General features: G+C 43.3%; 1 protein-coding gene across 2 annotated transcripts in view; it reads right to left on the reverse strand.

Annotated features, from left to right (window-relative positions):
• The window catches only part of LOC123995112 (polypeptide N-acetylgalactosaminyltransferase 14-like), a 116,370-nt gene that overhangs the window by 41,354 nt on the left and 52,320 nt on the right, over positions 1 to 22,696 (reverse strand). The window contains exons 3-4 of one of the 2 annotated variants that reach the window (XM_046298451.1): positions 7,352 to 7,450; positions 987 to 1,054 (exon numbers count right to left, since the gene is read on the reverse strand). In XM_046298451.1, coding sequence (XP_046154407.1) covers positions 987 to 1,054; positions 7,352 to 7,450 — 167 coding nt within the window. The remainder of the gene's footprint in view (positions 1 to 986; positions 1,055 to 7,351; positions 7,451 to 22,696) is intronic. The other variant, XM_046298452.1, reaches the window with a different exon arrangement.

The following is a 22,696-nucleotide window of genomic DNA, read 5'->3' on the forward strand; positions in this document are numbered from 1 at the left end:
ACTCACTGTAGTCATCTACAGCACCAGGGTGATCTACTCTACTCTACTCTACTCTACTCTACTCTACTCTACTCACCATCCTCACTGTAGTCATCTACAGTACCAGGATGATCTTCTCTACTCTACTCATCATAACTCACTGTAGTCATCTACAGAATCAGGATGATCTACTCTACTCACCATAACTCACTGTAGTCATCTACATCATCAGGATGCTCTACTCTACTCACCATAACTCACTGTAGTCATCTACAGCATCAGGATGATCTACTCTACTCACCATAACTCACTGTAGTCATCTACAGTACCAGGATGATCTACTCTACTCACCATAACTCACTGTAGTCATCTACAGCATCAGGATGATATACTCTACTCACCATAACTCACTGTAGTCATCTACAGCATCAGGATGATCTACTCTACTCACCATCTTCACTGTAGTCATCTACAGCATCAGAATGATCTACTCTACTCACCATAACTCACTGTAGTCATCTACAGTACCAGGATGATCTACTCTACTCACCATAACTCACTGTAGTAATCTACAGCATCAGGATGATCTACTCTACTCACCATAACTCACTGTAGTCATCTACAGCATCAGGATGATCTACTCTACTCACCATCTTCACTGTAGTCATCTACAGCATCAGAATGATCTACTCTACTCACCATAACTCACTGTAGTCATCTACAGCATCAGAATGATCTACTCTACTCACCATAACTCACTGTAGTCATCTACAGCATCAGGATGATCTACTCTACTCACCATCTTCACTGTAGTCATCTACAGCATCAGGATGATCTACTCTACTCACCATAACTCACTGTAGTCATCTAGAGCATCAGGATGATCTACTCTACTCACCATCCTCGCTGTAGTCATCTACAGCACCAGGATGATCTACTCTACTCTACTCACCATAACTCACTGTAGTCATCTACAGCACCAGGATGATCTACTCTACTCTACTCACCATCCTCACTGTAGTCATCTACCAGGATGATCTCGTGAATCAGGTGGACAGGCGTCCGGTTCAGCACACTGCAAAAGGAAAGGGGAGAAACAGTAGAGTTAGTAGAAACTATTGCATTTCTTAAAGACGACAATCGTTACAGAGCTGCAAGTACCCACATTATGGGAAAAACTGAGAATGGAATTACGGCTTTAATAAACCAACACTATTTCATTAGTTCTGAAGATTAAAAAATTAAAAATTCATAACGTCAGTCCCCAAAATTCAATTTGGATGGTTTTCTATTAAGTGTATGGAAAAATACAGGAACACTCTTTCTGGCTGTAGCTCTTTTTCCTCCTAACACCATCCTTTCATATTAAACTCTCACTTTATAAGAACCACACTGAAATCCCCCTCTAACATTATCTCTCCTCTCCTGAGGCACATGGCTGAACAGCAGGTCATGGAGCAAGAAGAGATGGAGAGAGAGCTGCACCACCTCCCTCAAATTACTTCACCTTTTATCCCAGTCTGAATCAAGGCACATCTACCCTCTTCTCCTCCCTCGCAGGCCCTCATTCCCTCTACCTACCACACCCACAAATTATCTCTCTCTCTCTCTATTCCCTGATCTACACCACTCCTCCCGCCTAAAGCTAAACCTCTCTCCTCTCCTCTCCTCTCAGCCTGGCCAACTTCCTGGAGAGATTACACACACCAGTGGAGAGCAGAGCATGTCTACCCAGACAGCCAATCAGCATAACCATCCCTGTCCCATTACTGGTCAGGCGTGCTCCGGTGATAGTGGTGAAATTATGGAAGGGGACAACACAGTGATGCTCACAGGACTCAAGGTGGATTTGCTGTGTGATTTGTAGCATGGTGTGAGGGCATCTCTCTCTTTCCCTTCCTTGCTCTCTTTCTCTCACTGTCTTTCCACCCCCGCCCTCTCTCTCTCTCTCTCTCTCGCTCTCTCTCTCTCTCGCTCTCTCTCTCTCTCTCTCTCTCTCTCTCTCTCTCTCTCTCTCTCTCTCTCTCTCTCTCTCTCTCGCTCTCTCTCTCTCTCTCTCTCTCTCTCTCCTCCTCTCCTGTCTTGGTGAATAATTGGAGGGCTGTCAGGCTTGGAGGTCTGTTCTTCTATCGCTGTGCATGCTGGACCCATTCATCACTCCATTCCCCTCCTCCTCTCCCCCTCCTCTTCCCTCCCTCTCTATCCCGCTCCATCCACCCTCCACTGGCGCCTGATCCTCATGCCTTTATTAATGCCCCTGACAGAAATCCGTTCCTGGTGGCAACGGGAAAAGCTTTACAGTAAGACAGAGCCCTGATTCAGCTTCTAAATGCAGCCTAATCAGGGGAAGCGGATGACTATAGCCCTGTGGGCTATATCTAGAACAGCAGCATCACTAATGTCTGCTGTAGACTTTATTCTAGACTGTATTTTCCCCTCTTTTTATGACAATCAGTCGGTTTCATATGAAGACTAAAATGCAATGTATTGGGCATGAATAACATATAAGTTCTCTCGAACCATGTAAAATACCTAATATAGTGTGTGAGTCAGTGGTAAATGTGGCGAGAAGTTCTGAGAAAACACAATTGAGTTGAGAGTCTCATGTGGTAGTTCCAAAACTGGGCTCAGACCGATACTGTAGAATTTGGCTACGACACTGACTGTTCCAAGAACATCAAACCTACTGAGAAAACATTTAGTCTGCGCTGGATGTAGACAGTACCGTACTTCAAATCTATTATTGATTGTCGGATGACTGCTAGATGTAAGATTGACAGACATATTTGTGAATATTGTTTTTTTTGGGGGGGGGGCAGAGCTGGAAACCTACAAATATTAGGCAATTAACCATTTTCAATAACAAAAACGGATGAATTGTAATATGTCCTTTCAAAATGAAGCTAACTCAAACCATGTGGAATTACTACCGACAATCAAAAGGACTGGGTTAGCAGAGCGGTAGAAATGTGTTTCCTGTACATTGCGGTCTTAGAATGTCATTATATTGATTCCTACTGTGTTTATGGGGTGGCTCAGCACTTTGCGTCCACACTCACCACCCAAACACAGGAGAGAAGCCCTTTGACTGCCAAATTCATTTCTGTTTCTCCTGATGCATTCCAAAATGCCTGAGTAGGAGGAATACATTATGAGTAAACACAGCATCAATAAAATCCATTGTGGCACATGCAGGAATAGGTGACATTTGGAAAATAATATAGTCTACATTACCCACCGGGCACAGACGTGATTTCAACATTTCGTTTTGAGATAATTCCTTTACGTTGATGACTTTTTGCAAATCCAAGACATTTTCCACGTCGATTCAACGTCATCACATGGAATGTTTTTGGGGGGAAATTACGTGGAAACAACGTTGATTCAACCAGTTTTCCCCCCCAGTGGGTATTTTCTCATTTGTTTAGTACTGATCGTCATGAGTGTGTCCTGAAGGCGCCAGTGTGCGGCACCGCTCTGTGTTAAACTACTCACAACCCATTAAGACAAGTTTCCACCACCTCCTTCTCCTCTATGGCTGTCTGGCACAGAGAGCGTCTCGTCAAACACATATATATATATATATGCCATTTAGCAGACGCTTTTATCCAAAGCGACTTACAGTCATGTGTGCATACATTCTACGTATGGGTGGTCCCGGGAATCGAACCCACTACCAACTGAGCTACAGAAGGACCATAACATCAGTAGAATATAGCATCCCGGTGTAGTATGGGGTCAATGACTATTTCCCTGTTCTTTAGTTTGCTCTACCTGCTGGGGATATGAAAACACAGGCCTATCCTTCCTGCTCCTCCTCTCCTCACCTCACCTCTCCTCACCTCTCCTGACTTCACTATTCCCCCCCTTTCCTCTCATTTCTTTTCCTCTACTTTCCACTCTCATCTCCTCTGTGTATTCATTATCTCTACCTCTCATCCCTTACCCTCCCCTCTTCTCACTTCCATATTATTCTCCTCCCCTTCCCCTCTCTTCTCCTGATCTATCGGTCCCAGCACTGTCTTGGGAGAGCAGGGTCTGAAGAGGGTTTCCAGCCTGTCCCTCCCCCCTCTCCACCTCTGAGGGCTGGACTCTCGTAATAGCCTCTGTCAGCACTAACACAAATCAAAGAGGCCCACGGCCTGCTTTTCAACTTCGCTCTGTATCAATGTTTGGTTCTGGCGTCAGAGAACGAGAGAGAGAGAGAGAGAGAGAGAGAGAGAGAGAGAGAGAGAGAGAGAGAGAGAGAGAGAGAGAGAGAGAGAGAGAGAGAGAGAGAGAGAGAGAGAGAGAGAGAGAGAGAGAGAGAGAGAGAGAGAGAGAGAGGGGAGAGATGGGCTAACAGACAGACCGGCTGAGGATTCTGGTGGGCTGTGCGTCAGGGGGTCTATCTGGGTCTAACCAGCCCATGAACCCCAGACAACTTGATTAATGCAGAGAAATCTCAGGAGATGAGGGTTGTTGTTGTTTTTCTTATTAGCTACATCACCGGCGGCAGCAGCCGCAGCGTGTGGTGGAGGGCTGAGTGAGGCGGAGGTTGTGTAATTACATGCAGGGAGAATGGAGGCCGTCATGATTACACAAACATGCCGACAGACATGGAGCACTGTGCTAATTAAACCCTACCCACTGAGGCTGAGGCCCCTGAGGGCCACAGGGAGGGTACTGGTACTGTGCCACCTCAGGAGGTATTTAACTATTGGGCTATGTGGCTTAGAGTGCTGTATACAGTACACTACCCTGGACAAAGATGTATGTAATGAGGTAGGCACAGAAAAAAAGAGCGAGAGAGAGTGAGAGTGAGAGTGAGAGTGAGAGTGAGAGTGAGAGAGAGAGAGAAACATCAACAAATTGGCCACTATTCTAGAAAAATCCTTAGCCCCTGGTGTTAGTCCCCACAATTCAGAGGTTAAATGCCAGCTCTTCGCAGATGACCTATGCCTGCTGTCACCCACAGCACATGGCCTACAGCAGAGCCTGGACCTGCTAGAGCAGTACTGCCAGACCTGGGCCCTGGCAGTAAACCCCAAAAAGACTAAATCATTTCCAGAGAAGATCCAGATCTCAGGGAATTAGAACAAAGTTTGCAATTGGTACAAACTATATAGAGTACTGCACACACTACAATTACTTAGGTTTAAAAATAAGCTCAAGTGGACACCTTAATGAGGCAGTGAACGAACTGAGAGAGAAAGCACGCAGGGCATTCTACGCCATTAAAAAAACAAGTTCAAATTGAAATACCTATTCAAATTTGGCTAAAACGAATTGAATGTGTCATTGAACCAATTGCACTTTATGGCCGCGAGTTGTGGGGTCCACTTGCAAAACAAGATTTCATCAAATGGAACAAACACCCCTTTGAAACCCTGCATGCAGAGTTCTGTAAGATTCTCCTACATGTCCAGAGGAAAACTACAAACAATGCATACAGGGCAGAATTAAGCCAATATCCATCTAAAATACAGTGACCCCCTCTCATATCATTACCAAGCCCTGCAATGCCAAGAGCTGAGCAAAGAAAAGACTCCCCTCATCCAGCTGGTCCTGGGGCTGAGTTCACAAACCTGCTCTACTAACACACTGAAGCATCAGGACCAGAACATCCAATCAATCAGAATAAACCAAATTTACAACACAGTCAAAACAAAACTACATTGCTTATTGGGAAACAGAAGCACAAGCACAAAGCAAAATGCAGTGCTATCTGGCCCTATATCGACAGTACACCGTGGCTAAATATTTTACCATGGTTACTGATCAAAACCTTAGACACAGAAAACCTGGCTCCCTGTAGAGGAAAGGCTGTGCAACCACTGCACAACAGCAGAACCTGAGACAGAGCTGCATTTCCTGACAAAATGTAAAAAACATAAAACAATTATAGAGTGTCATTTACTCAAATTTGAAACCTATATTCAAGGTTTTAAAGACCTCTCTGATGGGAGTAGGCTACCCATCCTGTTGGGGGAGGACACAGAGAGCTGTGGGTTGGCAGCGCGCTGCTTGCCAATAGATGAGGGACAGTGTCTGACAGACCAATAAACCTGCACATATCCTCTACTGTATGCTTATTGTTCAATTTATGGTTATTTTGCCCCTTGATTACTGTTTTGATTCTTATTATTTTATTATTGTAAATATCTACAGTAAGCTTTGGCAATATGTACATTGTTACGTCATGCCAATAAATCAAATTGAATTGAATTGAGGGAGAGGGAGAGGGAGAGGGAGAGGGAGAGGGAGAGGGAGAGGGAGAGGGAGAGGGAGAGGGAGAGGGAGAGGGAGAGGGAGAGAGAGAGAGAGAGAGAGAGAGGGGAGGGAGCGAGAGAGAGAGAGAGAGAGAGAGAGAGACGTGTGTGTTTTCTAGATGAATTCATTATTAGAAAAGTAAACTGCTATTTGCTGCTTCTCTGTTGATATTGTTTGGGATGGAGCCTGAAGCACCATTATATCCTGAGCCTCTGAGCCTGCAGTGAAGCAACGGCCGCAATTACAAACCTTTTTTTTGCAGGAGAAGTGTGTAATTGTGATAAAGTTGCAAACGGAGAAGCCGTCCAAAAACCACAGGGACGGGCAGGCTGTAACCTACTGGGAAGTATTGTCTTTTAAGTGGTTGAAACAGCAGAGAAAATGAAAATGGTTTGGGGCAGGCGCATAAACTGGACAGTTTCTCATGAGTGGAGCAGTGGTCAGGACTCTCTGCGTGATCATTAAGCGATCACACAGAGAGCTGAACCGGCATCAGGAAAGGTTGACAAGGGAGGCCTGACGCTGGGCTGTATTGTGCTGAGGCAAGCTGCTGAGGCAAGCTGCTGAGGAAAGCTGCTGAGGCAAGCTGCTGAGGCAAGCTGCTGAGGCAAGCTACTGAGGAAAGCTGCTGAGGCAAGCTGCTGAGGAAAGCTGCTGAGGCAAGCTGCTGAGGAAAGCTGCTGAGGAAAGCTGCTGAGGCAAGCTGCTGAGGCAAGCTGCTGAGGCAAGCTGCTGAGGAAAGCTGCTGAGGAAAGCTGCTGAGGAAAGCTGCTGAGGCAAGCTGCTGAGGAAAGCTGCTGAGGCAAGCTGCTGAGGCAAGCTGCTGAGGAAAGCTGCTGAGGAAAGCTGCTGAGGCAAGCTGCTGAGGAAAGCTGCCGAGGCAAGCTGCTGAGGCAAGCTGCTGACACCCACGGACAGGGAGAGGTGAGGAGGAGGTGAGGCAGAAGTGAGGCAGCTATGGGAAAGGTCAAGGGTCAGGCTGCAAAGTCAATAGAGGGATTTGGCACTTGGGTGTCTGGGTAAAGTGGGGAGTCCATGTGAGTAAGGCAATGGTCTGAGAGCAAACTGACTGTGATCTAGTCCAGAGTCAGTAAACAGGGCAGGCTCAGGGGTCTCTTACCTCCTGATGGTGCGTAGCAGAGTAGAGCGGGCCTCGTTGTGGAAGGTGATGACAATGGAGGTGGAGGGCAGATCTGGGTCATAATGTAGCGTGGTGCACCTGAGAGAGAGAGAGAGAGAGAGAGAGAGAGAGAGAGAGAGAGAGAGAGAGAGAGAAAGAGAGAAACAGAGAGAGAGAGAGAGAGAGAGAGAAACAGAGAGAGAGAGAGAGAGAGAGAAACAGAGAGAGAGAAACAGAGAGAGAGAAACAGAGAGAGAGAAACAGAGAGAGAGAAACAGAGAGAGAGAAAGAGAGAGAGAGAAAGAGAGAGAGAAACAGAGAGAGAGAAAGAGAGAGAGAAACAGAGAGAGAGAAACAGAGAGAGAAACAGAGAGAGAGAAACAGAGAGAAACAGAGAGAGAAAACAGAGAGAGAGTAAAGCCCCTTGAATTGAATTGAGAAAGAGACAGAAAGACAGACAGACGGACGGACGGACGGACGGACAGACGGACAGAGAACATTTCAGCAGACCATCAGCCAACAGTTCAACTCGACATAAAACAACTCCTTGCAGTTATTGTCGGCTAGAAAGCTACAGCCTTACAGTCACTGACTTTGTGCTTCTTTTGATACCTTCACATACTGGATAACAACATCTTACCTGTCTCTGACTGGAATTCCAGAGTCAAAGACACATAGCAAAGCCAAGGATAGGCAGACAGTGTTCTGCACTTCCAGTAAACCATTCAAAATGGACAGTGTTGAGGACAGTGTTGCTAAGGGTAACTAGACAAAAGCATGCTGTTGTGTGAGGAAGGACAGCACTGTGAAAACGTGATGAGAACAATAAAGACAGCCATGCTAGTACAGAAACCTGAGGAGGCGCAGCTCTATAAATGATAGATGAGCAGCGAGGAGCTCATTATTAAAACAGTATCCCACAACACAGCTACCTCTGACCAGACGATGTGCTGGCTCCCGCGTGGCGCAGTGGTCTAAGGCACTGCATCTCAGTGCAAGAGGTGTCACTACAGTCCCTAGTTTGAATCCAGGCTGTATCACATCCGGCTGTGATTGGGAGTCCCCATAAGGTGGCGCACAATTGGCCCAGCGTTGTCCGGGGTAGGCCTTCATTGTAAATAAGAATTTGTCCTTAACTGACATGCCTGGTTAAATAAGTGTAAAAAACTAATCTCAGGCTAAGCTGGCTGGCCATGGCTGGGGCAGGACAATTGTCTTAGAAGAGAGGATATAGGACTAACAGCAGATGGGACACACAAACACACTACCCAATTAGATACGACATACGAAACACTGAGGAATAATAAAGATAATTGGCACACTGGACTTTCCCTCATAACAATCATCAATGACTAACATTTAAGAATGACTATCCATGAGTTTATTGAAAAGTGGGCATTTAAAAAACAAAGGCGCTGTTATTCCTTAGCTCTTTGTGCAGAAGACTATGGCCTTGTCCGAATACCCCTCCTTGCGTTCTATATAGTAGGCCTTTTCTATTCCGAAAATAGAATGTTTCATAGTGTAAGACATTTTCGAGAATTGAGTTTGCTTTAAATGCCAGGATGTCCTAGTCATTTAGGCTTTTCGTCTCGTAGGATTCACTGCACACTACTGAGGAAGACGGTCCTCTTCCAGACACACATGTTTTTGACAACAACAGCTGATAATCAGAAAAGGTCATGTAACCAAAATGAATGAATGGTGGGAAATGAAATGATGCATTCTCAGTATGGACGAGCCTAGTATGCTGATTTCAGTTGCTCACTGCTAATGTTTTAACGAAACAGTGCGTTCTAAATAGTATGTGCTACGAGTTGTACACCGTATGTTTTAGTAAGTAGCAGGCAGAACCGTAATTGGTATCCAGCAGTGGCATGGTGCAGGACTACCAAAAACATGCCAGCCTCCACAAAGTCCTGCTACATGGCTGACGAGAGGGGCGTGTGTGTGTGTGTGTTTACTCTGAGACAGAAGATGCTAACCCATCTGTGACCAATGTGGAGAACACAGACTGTCATTCTGTACACTTCTGTTCAAAAGACACCAACAATCAACACCCTCTCTCTCTTGCTCTCTTGCTCTCTCTCACTCTCTCTCACTCACTCTCTCTCTCTCTCTGTCTCTCTTGCTCTCTCTCTCTCACTCTCTCTCTCTCTCTCTGTCTCTGTCTCTCTCTCTTCAGCTCATGATGATTCATTCCATTTTTCCAGTGCAAAGATAAGATAACAAGCCTGACTTGTGCTGAAAGACAGGCGCTGGGGTGACGATAAGGTCACCGCTGTTGTTATTTTCTGCTGTCGTCAACACTACTGTTTTGAGTCACTTCGCCATGAGTTTGATGTGCTTTCTCCTCAGCAGTCTGCTCTGTGTGTGCTGAGATTCACAGAGAAACATCAAGGGAGCTGTGTGCCAGACAGATAAGCACAGGAAAGACCAGCAAACAAACACAAATGATAATTTCACATTTATTTTAAACTTGGCTCAAATCAAATTAGCCATTGAATTCAACAGTTTTCCTGTTGCTTCATAAAAAGCTGCACATTGAGTGCCCTAATGACAAACACTGGTCTCTCTGTGGGATTCTTTCATCCTTTTAGAGCCAGGAAAACAGAGAATTTCTGTAGATGTTTTCTTTTCAAAGCCTGGGTGGACGAAGTGGGTCTTTGGAGACATTATTCAGATTAGCATGCAGATGGTGCTGGAATCATTCATATTTTAGCACGGCTGTTTGGGGGACTGCTTGTCCTCTCTGTATGTATACAGCCTCTGTTATTGAAGCCTTCTGAAAGTTCACATTAGGGTGAGAGAAACAGGAGTGTGATGGGGTGGTCAGGGGTCAGGGTGATACATGGACATCTGATGCCCCTATCTGTATGTATATCTGTGCCTGAAGGGCCTGTTCCCCAATACAGTACTCCCCTTCAGTGAGTTATTCAAACTGTGGGCAGTACGGACGCGGAGCAGCTGACTGCAACACCTGTCACCACATTTGTTTGCCGCAGAAAAACACAGATCGGTTGAGATGCACCTGGCAAATACTGTCAGTTCTGTGTTGTTCCTCTGGCTAAGAGTCAAGTGCTTCTGCTCCTCTCCTATCTCTCCTCTCCTCTCCACTCCTCTCTCCAATCTCTCCTCTCCTCTCTCCAATCTCTCCTCTCCTCTCCGCTCCTCTCCTTTCTATCTCTCCTCTTCTCTTCTCTTCTCCTTTCTATCTCTCCTCTCCTCTCCTCTCCAATCTTGCGCTAAAGCCTACATCTATTCAAAGCTATCTGTTTTCTTACACTTGTTTCAAGAGAGCGTTATCTCAGAGGCATAAGCCGTAGCGCAGCGTCACAGCAACAGTTTACCTCAAACACACACCTCTCAACACCAGGCTTTGAGAATCTCAGAAAATCTCCTCTGGCCCACTTAAACGGGGCACAATGCATATGACCTTGTGGGTGGTCAACAGCTACTCTCAGGGGGAGAGAGAGAGCGAGAGCGAGATCGAGAGTGAAAGTGCGTGTGTGCGAGCACAAGAGAGAGAAGCCTCCAGCAAACTAAACACAAGATACAGTCTTGATGGAGGAAATGGCAGCGTACAACATAATCCCATTTATTTCTGGCATATTAACCAGAGCGAGAGAGAGAGAGAAAGAGGGAGAGAGAGAGAGAAGACAGAAAGATAGATAGAGAGCTGTCCTTATTATCCTGACTTCAAGCCATTTGCAATTCACCATGCTCTTTACAACAACACTAGTGCCAAGGCAGTAATAGTGCCCGACTGAGGTGGTCACATTCAAGAAGCTCTGACCTAGATTGTGGCTGGGCAAGTGGGCGGGCACATAGCAGGGTGCGGTCAAAGAACACCCATCTCCTCACACCCACACACACACACACACAAGCCTATAAACCCCACAGGACAGTCTCCCGATCTGGTGTTCCGTTTCATCGCCTGTAATGTAGACAAGCCTCTTTTGGAGGGACTATCTGGGTGGGAACATTGGGTATAGTGAGGCAGCCTGGGCCAAAAAGCAACTCTAGCCACATAGGAGAAGAGAAAGTGGAGGCTGTAGCAGAGATCTCTGTGGTGGATCCCTACAAAGTACGAGATAGGGAAAATCCTTCAGTATGGATAAGTAACTGAAGGAGAGAGGGAGCCCATTAGTAGTAAATCATTGATTCTTGTCCTGTTTATGATGTGTGTATCTTGTTTTACATTAACACTGAACTACCAGAGAAATGAGTAACTATGACATTCAAACATGATCTTGACTGTAATCTACGATGCGTTACACCACCTGCCCTAAGACTCTCCAAGTTCCATAGAAGTGCCATATCTTCCTCATCATAAGTGCCCCTGTATACTTGAATACCATTGTTGGTTTTACAGAAACTAGGACTTTTCCTTAAAATAATATTTTTTTCTAGAAGCATGAATTAATTGAAGAGATTGAAGGAAGCTGGTGTTATTGAAGGATATTAAAGGGTCGTTCCACCAACTTGATTTCACCTCATTTGAACATCCTGCCATAAAGAGCCCACATTGAACTTCATAAGAAAACATCCTTTTCCATCTCAAGAGGCTAAATTTAAAAAATGGCTGTGCCTATAGTAAGTGTCTACTACTATATGTGCCAAATAATGTAACAGGGATGACTGTAACAGGGTTGACGACTTCATTTGACATAATCCATAAATCAATCCCCTTGTGACAGAAGCTTGTTGTGTGCAACAGGGTGTGGCAATGGTATGCAAGCCCCTAAGACTCCCCCCCCCCCCCCCCCACACACACACACACACACACAAAAAGGTCAAAACAATTCTAGCCTGTCTATCTATTAGACTCATCCTCAATCTCTCTGTGGACCAGCACAGCGAACATGAAACATAATCCATTGAGAAAGACTAGTCCACAGAGACAGAGCACAGGAATAATGCCTGAAGTTACAGGGAAAAGGGGCTTTGCTTTCTGAAAACTGCCATAGCTTTCCAATGTCATCGCCAGCAAATCCCTCCACACACTAGATGGTTGTTTACAGGCTACAGGTTGTGATTGGTATTAGCGCCATAGGCTACAGCTAGCTGGGTTACATCAGGAAAGGCTACCTACTGTACCAACATCCACTCACAAACCTCTCCCTCACCCTCCCTCACTCCATCCCCTCACACACAATCCCATCTGTCAGAGAGCGATGGTGTCTGCAGCCCTGAATAATTACCTGCCTCGCTCATTGCACACACACACACACACACACACACACACACACACACACACACACACACACACACACACACACACACACACACACACACACACACACACACACACACACACACACACACACACACACACACACACACACACACACACACACACAGAAGTCAACGTAGCATGCTGCGCTGTTTAATTGTGTCAGCGAGACCAAAGTCCCCGGGTCAGATTAAGTGTGCCAGACTGCCATCTTAACGTTACTGTACCACAAGGTCACACCGTCCCAACCCCCTCAATTAGACCCTGGCATGTGATGCCAGCCTGGGACACAGGGTGTGGCGACTGGATACAAGCTTCACAAATGTTTTTTTATTGTTAAATAATTTCTAGCCTGTCTATCTATGGGTTACAGGGTCGGCGTGTTATGCTCAACCCGCTCAGTTTTCACCACAAAACACCAGGAAATGGCCAAAAAGAGTAGAACTAGCTCATTGAAGTCAACGTAGCATGCTGCGCTGTTTAATTGTGTTAGCTAGACCAGCTCATATGGTTTTACACTATGATTTGACTATTAGATGTTCAATGTTTCACCATATTGCCACGTTCTGACCTTAGTTCCTTTGTTTTGTCTTTGTTTTAGTATGGAGGGGGCGTGAGTTGGGGTGGGCAGTCTATGTTCCTTTTTCTATAATTTGGGATTTCTGTGTTTGGCCTGGTATGGTTCTCAATCAGAGGCAGCTGTCAATCGTTGTCCCTGATTGAGAACCATACTTAGGTAGCCTGGTTTCACTTTTGAGTTGTGGGTGATTATTTTCCATGTCAGTGTTCGTTCCACACGGAACTGTTTCGGTTTTGTTATTTCACTTTGTCGTTTATTGTTTTGTTCAGTGTTCATTATTCTTATTAAACGATATGGACACTTACCACGCTGCGCATTGGTCCTCCGATCCTTCCTACGACTCCTCCTCGTCATATTAAAATGAGAGGTCAGTTCACATAACAGGTTTGTCTTTAAAATGAGGGACAGATGTATGTGAAACACTAACCACATTAAATACAAACTCATCTTCAGAAATGACTTTACGATGATGGTGAAGACTTCTTGAGATTAAGTGGGTTAAATAAACATCTCCCTAGAAGTCACAGAGTGTGCACCGAGGGACACGTCAAAATGCATAAAGTGGATGAATTGAATTCTCCATGTGGTCTATATTAAAGGGCACTTCATTTAATATAACAGGCTTTTAAAATGCTATATTAGTGCGCATTTTATACTTAAAATATCAAAAGGGATGCGAAAGGCACTCATTTCCTGGAACAACCCAGAAGCTCCACGTCATGAATCCAGGCCACCAGATCTGAGAGTGTACCAGACAGCTAAACCCACTGCTCTCCCTTCCTGACATCAATGCCTCATCAGGATGTATTCTTGTTCAGGCACATATGTGCGACGTCATATCTCTGATGAGATATGAGGATAGGAGGCGGAGCTTTCCTCTCCTCTTCCTCTCCTCTCCTCCTCTCCTCTCCTCTCCTTCTCATTAGCACTCACTCACAGGGAATGGTGTGGGTTCGGAGACAGTAACTTTTATCCATCATGTCTGGTCTGCTCATGTATCACACACACAACTAAATCCTAGTCCATAGACGCAACCCAAAGTAGATCTTATCACCAGTCTTCTACATTAGTGGTATTTTCAACATTCATTAAAATTCACAGCTGCTCCGTGGAGACTGGATATAGTGATTTATTAAAGTGGCGAAGAAAGCCTGTCTCGAGGGAGGATAGTAGGCAATGTTCTGGTTTGAAAATAGAGCTCCCATTAGTATTTTTTATCATATTCATCAGCCAAGTCACAGTTCCTTCAGTGACCAGCAAGAGTTCTTCCTCTGTTTGGAAAACATGAATGTTGTTTCTGCAGCAAAGGGAAATGTGCACCCTGGCACTTCTAGAATATGAATGTGTTTGCATTAGAAAACTTGTAATGTGTTCTTCCTAAGGATCACCATTTAGAAATTGCAATGCTGTATGTTGTAGACTGAAAGAAATGTATTTTTTAGGCCAATACGGCTGTTTTTCCTTTCATTATTGTCACAAAGAAATTGACATACTGTATATCATAATATATTCCCAGAGAGAATTATTATTATGAGGTCAAATCTACTGTAACAAAGCTACATTTCACCAGGCAGCAGCTCTTTGAGTCTGACTGTAACAACAGAGTGGTTGACAGGTTTTCACAGGTCTCTGCAGTGCTATGTGCATGAGGTCCCTTAAAGCAGAGCATCACTTGAAAGCCAGATTTAAATGAATATTTCCATGCATTCCCCCAGCCTGGAAGTATGACTCTCTCTCTAACTCAAACTCCTACCTGCCTGCCACGCAGTAGAAGTGATTCAAATCGGGCAAATCCAAATACATTGAATGAGAGCAGCCCTGGTGTGCTTCCCAGCTGTGAGCCCCAAGTTAAATCTCTCCTCGGCGAGAAGAGAGGAAAACCAGCTTATGAAAATGCAGGCCTACCCCCGGAACGACACTATCTCAGTAAACCTCTGCCAACACAACTCCAACACAGGGATCAAAGTCTGTTGCTGCTGTACAGAAAGCTCAGTAAGAAGAAGGCTGCATCTGCTTGTAAACCCCCTACTGTTGAAGTGATGGCACACTCGTAGGGCTTGCACAATTAAGGTATAATCGTGTGACCGACGATTATGGATGAAGACTGTCATGAAAATAAATAATCCGTCATAACCCGTAAAAGATAAACATATTCAACTTGGTGGTGAAACTTTGTTGCTCCTTGCTGAAGCAAGCAAAGTGATGTAGCAAACAGGTCTTTGGTTGCCTAGGCAATAGCTCCCTCCCTGCAGCCACAGCACATGTGTCAGGAGTGGAGGAGAGAAGAGAATGTGTGTCTTAACAACAACACAATGATTGTGCTCTTCTAATGATTATAGGCGTGACTGAGGTCATTTGACTGACCAATAACCCAATCCAAAATTCCATGACCATCACAGCTCTACACACTCATACAGGGCACCAGGGAATTTAGGTGGCTAACAAAAAAACATCACAGTAAGGTGCAGCGCATTTGATTATCCTGCTGGGGGGCAAGGAGACCACCAGCTCCGCTATAACCGTTGATAACTGTTTTCAAGGGATTGTTAAATAAATGTGAACTATTTGGTTTTCCTTGAAGACCACCAGTCAGAACTACAAATGTCCAAGAATTCCACATTTAGCTCTGTCATCAGAGTTATACAGCAAGTAACTGCATGATTTCATGATCAGTAAACATCAATTGATCATGTAATTTCAGATACCTGAGGGTAGACTCACGATATCTCTCAATATTGTCCTCCATTAATTGGATTAAAGTGAACCATACCTGACAAGTATGAGTGTTTTGCATAAATGTGCCATCCTTCGTGGACTCTTCCTGCCAAGCAGCAGAAGGGCACATTTGCTGATGTAATGTCAGCGGATAATGTTTACTTTGAGAAACATTGTACAGTTGGCTAAACAACCAACGTAGGCCTACCTCGCGAAGTCAGCGAACATTATCCCCCTTTTCAACGTTGTTTTATTATTATTATTATTGTTAGAAAAACATTTTGGTGGGGTTGATCAGCTTTAATATTGCAGATAGATTGTAGCTTCCATCAATGTAATTGTCTGCATCATTTCCAATCCCCCATATATTCTTTTGTAATTATACTGTGTATATACACACACACACACACACACACACACACACACACACACACACACACACACACACACACACACACACACACACACACACGTTTTAAAAATATTATTTTCTTTACTATTTTACTACTAACCCTACCATTCCTCCCCTAATTGGAGTAAACTAGTGAACAACAGCACATAGGCTTCTACTTCCAGCTCATGCATACTATATATATTTTACAGGCACAATCTATTTTACAATGGTTCTCTTTTGCTTGTTCTTACTCATATCCTTCCGCTACCCTAAACCCTTTCCATCTATTTCTGAAGACCATCCCGTTTTGATTTCTCTGTTCTGTTACACATAATTCAGACCCTATGTACAAATAACGGACACACTACATTTTACATGAGTAATCTTGTTGTTATTAGTTCCACCCTTCAACTCCACTCCACCCGTCCCATCTATCTATTAACACCATCTATTTGCCATCTATTTTTCAACTGTGCTGTTGAAACCTTTCTATTCTCATTGTTTCTACAGATTGTAAATTAAATAATTTTTTGTTGTTGCTAAAAGTATTATTTTATTATTGATCAATTGACTATGAATTTTCAGATCACCCAGTAGTGCTATCTGCAGAGTTGTTGCAATTCTTCAGCCATTCCTGGACCTGTGGCCAAAAACAAGCTACATATGGACAGGACCAGAACAACTCATCTAATGATTCTCTCTGTTCGCAGCTAAATCTGCAGAGCTGGGATGGTTGTATCCCCCATATACAGTGCCTTGCGAAAGTATTCGGCCCCCTTGAACTTTGCGACCTTTTGCCACATTTCAGGCTTCAAACATAAAGATATAAAACTGTATTTTTTTGTGAAGAATCAACAACAAGTGGGACACAATCATGAAGTGGAACGACATTTATTGGATATTTCAAACTTTTTAAACAAATCAAAAACTGAAAAATTGGGCGTGCAAAATTATTATTAACGTTCTATTGGTTTCAATACCTTTAAATAATAATTTCAATTGAAAAATGTTTTTTTTGTATCTGGCGTCGTTTTGCATATCAGTTCATAAACCATGTGCCATTTCAATCGGTACACTGAAAATCTCATCCGAACTATTTTGCAATATTGCCACGACTTCCACCGAAGGTAGTTCCTCTCCCTGTTCGGGCGGCGCTCGGCGGTAGGCATCACCGGCCTACTAGCCTTCACCGATCCCTTTTTCCTTTTCTGTTTGTTTTGTCTTGGGTTCTTTCACACCTGGTTTCATTTGCCTTAATTTCTGTGTGTATAATTTACCCTGTTTGCCCGCCTAGGTTTGTGCGGGATTATTTTATTGTGATGTTGCTCGGTTAGGTTGTGCCCATTTTTGCTTCAGGCATTTATACCAAGTGTGTATAAATTGAGGAGCTTTGTTTGTTCCCTCTTGCGTGATTAACGGGGTTTTCCTGTTGTCGAGGACGTTTGATTTTTTTATTGTGCCTAACGTGTATTTGGTGGATTTGCCCATTAAAATGATGCATCTCGGACATCTCTGCTCTCTTGCACCTGCCTCCTTCACCTACCTCCTAACGCAATATTGTCACAAATATATATGGCACAGTTGTAAATTTTTCGGTCCTTAAATTAAACTAGTATACTTTTATATGTTTCACAAACAAGTTCCTTATTTTTTTCTCCCTTCCACTTGCTTCTTCCATTTTTGTGGTAATGCTGCAATTAGTTGGTTGTAATTTTGGGTAGAGCAGACATTTCTATATATTTTTGTTAGCTGCATGTGTGAAATAACACCAACAGTCCTATTTATGATATAATTTACAAAGATTATACTTTTTTTTTTAACATTTAAAACATTTTTTTTGTCAATTAGTATATTTGAGTTTAATCATAATATTTGTTGTAATATTTGCTCATTTTCTTCTGGTGGATTAAATTGAAATTGCAACCAACTTTCTATGGCATTTTAACATTTGAAAAGAACCGAAAGTGAGAGGTTGTAATCTGAATAAAGGGAAAGGGGCCATTCTTGAACATGGGGTGAGACATTCTTACTCATCTGCTAGAGAACCAGTTCAGATTTAAGTACAATTTGTGTATGACTGAAGACTTTAGTGAGAGTTTCTAATGCTTCAATATGTCTGCCCTCTGAATTCATATTCATTATATAAATAGGCTCGCCTGTCTTACTGTTCCAAATCAGATTACTTTTTGCTCCTATAATTTAAAAACAGGTCGCTGGGTAAGACGATAAGCAAATAGGTAAACTGGGATATGACTAAAGAGTTAATCAAGTTGTTTTTTCCACAAATAGACACTGTTTTTAACCTGTTCAGGATACCACGGTTTACTGCTCCTTCTGGAGGATTTGGGTACCCATATAAAACAGGATAAAAAAAAATTCAAAAGTTGCTAATATTTGCATATAAAAAAATATTTTCTAATAGAAAACACTCTAACAATTCTAAAACCGTTTAAATTTTGTCTCTATGTAAAGCAGAAGTGTCAGGGCATGCATTCTCCCAAAATCTCTCTTGTAATGGAAAAAGTTGCCCCTGCTTTGACGTCATCTTTAATGCACTTCCCAAAAGGCTACCGCTCTGGGAACAGTTTCTACGTGTTCAGCGTGAAGGCTGCCTTCTATGGGGCTTGTCAGTGTGTGAATCGCGCGCTCACGAGACGTTGAGCGTGCCGAAAGGTCTCGGTCACGCCAAAAAAATAGTGCCCTCAGGATCGATTATAATATAATAATAATAATATATGCCATTTAGCAGACGCTTTATTTTCTCTTTCCCTCAGGATCGATTATAATATAATAATAATAATATATGCCATTTAGCAGACGCTTTTATCCAAAGCGACTTACAGTCATGTGTGCATACATTCTACGTATGGGTGGTCCCGGGGATCGAACCCACTACCCTGGCGTTACAAGCGCCATGCTCTAACAACTGAGCTACACAGGATTAAAAGACGTGTGTGTCTCGCTTCGTCCTCACAATTGCTGTAGACCTTTATAACATGTTAAAGCTTAATTATGAACATAGTTTGACAAGTTTACTCGACATATGTCATATATTTTCGACGTTTTGGTGCGCAACCACTTCAATTTTGCCTACATTTTTACCAAAATCAGGCTATTTTGAGAACCGAAAGACGCAGACTTGAAAACTGAATGCTAATTTGGTGAGTATAATCCCTTACAGGTCTTCTGATGGAAGAACAGCAAAGGTAAGGGAATATTTATGTATTAATTTTGGGTTTCTGTCGACTCCAAGATAGAGGAGTCATTATGCTAATGTGGGAGCGCCGACTCCCTATTATAGCCTAGTAAACGCAAAATGTAATGTTATAAATAAAAGTAACACAGCGTTTGCATTTAGAAGAAGTGTATCTTCCTATACATATGTAAAACATGCATATTTAGTCAAAGTTTATGATGTGTATTCCTTGTTAGCTGACGTTATCTGCCGGAGCTATTTAATTTCTCCGGACATTTTAGTTGCATTTTTTGAACGATGCATCATTGTAAACAGAGATTTATGGATATATATAGCATATTATTGAAAAAAAATGAATGTACTGTGTAACATGTTATATTACTGTCATCTGATGAAGATTTCAAAAGGTTAGTGAAATGATTTTTCTTTTAATCCTGCGTTTGTTGATTGCATATTTTTTCCTACTTGGCTATGCTAATGAGCTATGTCTGCGGTGGTGGTTTGACATAAATATGTGCTATGTTTTCGCCGTAAAACATTTTAGAAATCTGAATGCTGGCTAGATAAACAACTTGTTTATCTTTCATTTGAGCTATTTTACTTGTTAATGTGTGGAGGTTAAATATTTTTAGGAATATTTTTGCGCATTGTGCATTATGGTAATGAGCTTGAGCTGTAGTCACGCTACCCGCACAGGAATATAACTCCCTAACAAGTTTTAGAGGGTTTCATCACAATTGCTGCTGACAGACATGAAAGGCTACATTGATTGATGGAACATGACAAATTGGCTAGCTATCCAATATCCAATTAATGTAGGACAATATTGAGAGATATCGTGAGTCTACCCTCAGGTATCTGAAATTGCATGATCAATTGATGTTTACTGATCATGAAAACATGCAGTTACATGATGTATAACGCTGATGACAGAGCTAAAATGTGGCATAATCGCAAATGTGACAAGAGGTGATGATATTAAAACCTAGTTATAACATCTATTGAACAAACACTTGAAAATGGTTTTAGTGGAGCCTGGGCCTCCTTGCCCCCCAGCAGCCAAGTCGAACACTTTGCATAGTATTGTGACGTTTCATCGATAACAACTTACGCGATAAAACCCATATTATCAGGCACAAGTGTTACTCCAGTTTCATTGATGATATGAGCAACATTCGATGAGAAGTACATATCATGGTAGAAAGAAAAAACAGCAGTGAAAAACTAGGACATAAGCAATATCCAGGTCCTTATATACTGTATAACATCAAAGTGAGAATAATCTGATAAGACTCCAGAGGAAAAGCTTGTGAAGGAGGAGAGGAATATATAATCTCATTCATTTGCTGTGAATGCCTCTGGGACTTGGGGATAGCAGCCACAACTTGGTGCACAGAAACCATCATTCACTTCAGCCATAGCTTGGGGTGTACTTTACTTACAAGGCTCTCTAAAATAGCATGCACACAGCATATAATTAGTCTCTCTGTCAGACACAACAGCTGTGGGGGTACTGGGAAGGGAAGCAGCGTATTGCTGGTGGTGGACTTGGAGAAGTTTCTGTAGGAAAGATAAATGCGTCCTTGCAAAAGCAGAGAGAGAATCTTTCTGGTTGGGGGGGGGTTCCATACAAAGAATCTCTGGTCACTCCACCGTTCTCACTTAAAACTGTTTCTGCTGGGGTGAAGAATTAAGCAATGTGGGGGTATGATATGTTGGGCAGTACATTCCGCCCATACTGACGAGAGGAGGTAAACCATATGCATTCAGGTTATTATTACTGAACCAGATGGCCAAACAGAGGAAGAAGACAACATAATATATAATATATGCCATTTAGCAGACGCTTTTATCCAAAGCGACTTACAGTCATGTGTGCATACATTCTACGTATGGGTGGTGCCGGGAATCGAACCCACTACCCTGGCGTTACAAGCGCCATGCTCTACCAACTGTGCTACAGAAGGACCACACACTATGGCCTCTGGGCGCACATCCATTGTCTCAGCTTCTGAAAAGAAAAAATCCAATGCAAAAAGTCTGGCAACAAATACAGGCTATATGCACATTTCCATTGCAGCACCTGTCTAATGTCATTAATATGCCATCAATAAAAAGCTAATTATGTGAGGACCAGTGTGTAGTAGTGAATGTGTACCTGTCTGACAGTGTCTCTAGGTGCAGCGGAGAATGACTGTTTAGAATCCCATTATATCTCTATGGCTCTGTGGGATAGCATGTGAGTGTTACAGCTAATGGGAGATTTGAAGTCTCTGAGGATCCAGGAAGTAGTATGGGGTAAACAGAGGAGCTCATATCCTGTTTGGATTACCACTGACTAACGGACTGACTGGCGCCCCCCCCCCCCCCCCCCACCCCACACACACACACACACAAAAAAAAGTAAAAACAATTCTAGCCTGCCTATCTATTAGACCAGACATGGGCAAACTACGGCCCGCGGGCCACATACGGCCCGTTAGGCTTTTTAATCCGGCCCGCCGAACTTGTCCAAATTATAGTAAAAACCTCCTTTTTTTCCCCTTTCCCTGCAATGCCCACGTTTCCCCAATAGATGGCGCACTCAAAACACATTGGCCGTTGTTGGAGTGGCGCGTATTTCTCTTTATTTCACTTTAATTTTCACTTAGTTTCACGTCACCATTAAGCCCTTCTGTGAAAATGAGCGGACCAAAGAGAAGGAAAGTGGACCGCGAATGCCGAGTGTTTAATAAGGAGTGGACAACAAAATACTTCTTCACTGAAGTCCGATCAACGGCTGTATGTCTGATATGCCAAGAAGCTGTTGCGGTTTTCAAAGAGTACAATATCAGCCGTCACTTTGCCACGAAGCATGCAAACTATGCTAGCAAGCAGTCAACACAAGAACGGGCGGCTACTGCTCAGAGGTTGGCAGCTAATTTACAGAGTCAACGGAACTTTTTTCACCGACAAACTGCAATTCAAGAGTCAAGTACCAAGGCAAGTTATTTGCTGGCATTCAAATTAGCAAAGGCTAGCAAGCCTTTCTCCGAAGGCGAGTTTTTGAAAGAGTGCATGGTAGAGACAGCAGGTCTCTTGTGTCCGGAGAGCAAAGCCAAGTTTGAAAAAATCAGTTTAGCACGCAGGACAGTGACTCGCCGCGTGGAACTGATTGACGAAGATATAGTCAGCGAGTTAAACAAAAAGGCGGAGTCCTTTAAGTTATATTCACTAGCACTGGA

The sequence above is a fragment of the Oncorhynchus gorbuscha genome, linkage group LG14 (assembly GCF_021184085.1).
Source record: "Oncorhynchus gorbuscha isolate QuinsamMale2020 ecotype Even-year linkage group LG14, OgorEven_v1.0, whole genome shotgun sequence".
Classification (NCBI taxonomy): Eukaryota; Metazoa; Chordata; class Actinopteri; order Salmoniformes; family Salmonidae; genus Oncorhynchus; species Oncorhynchus gorbuscha.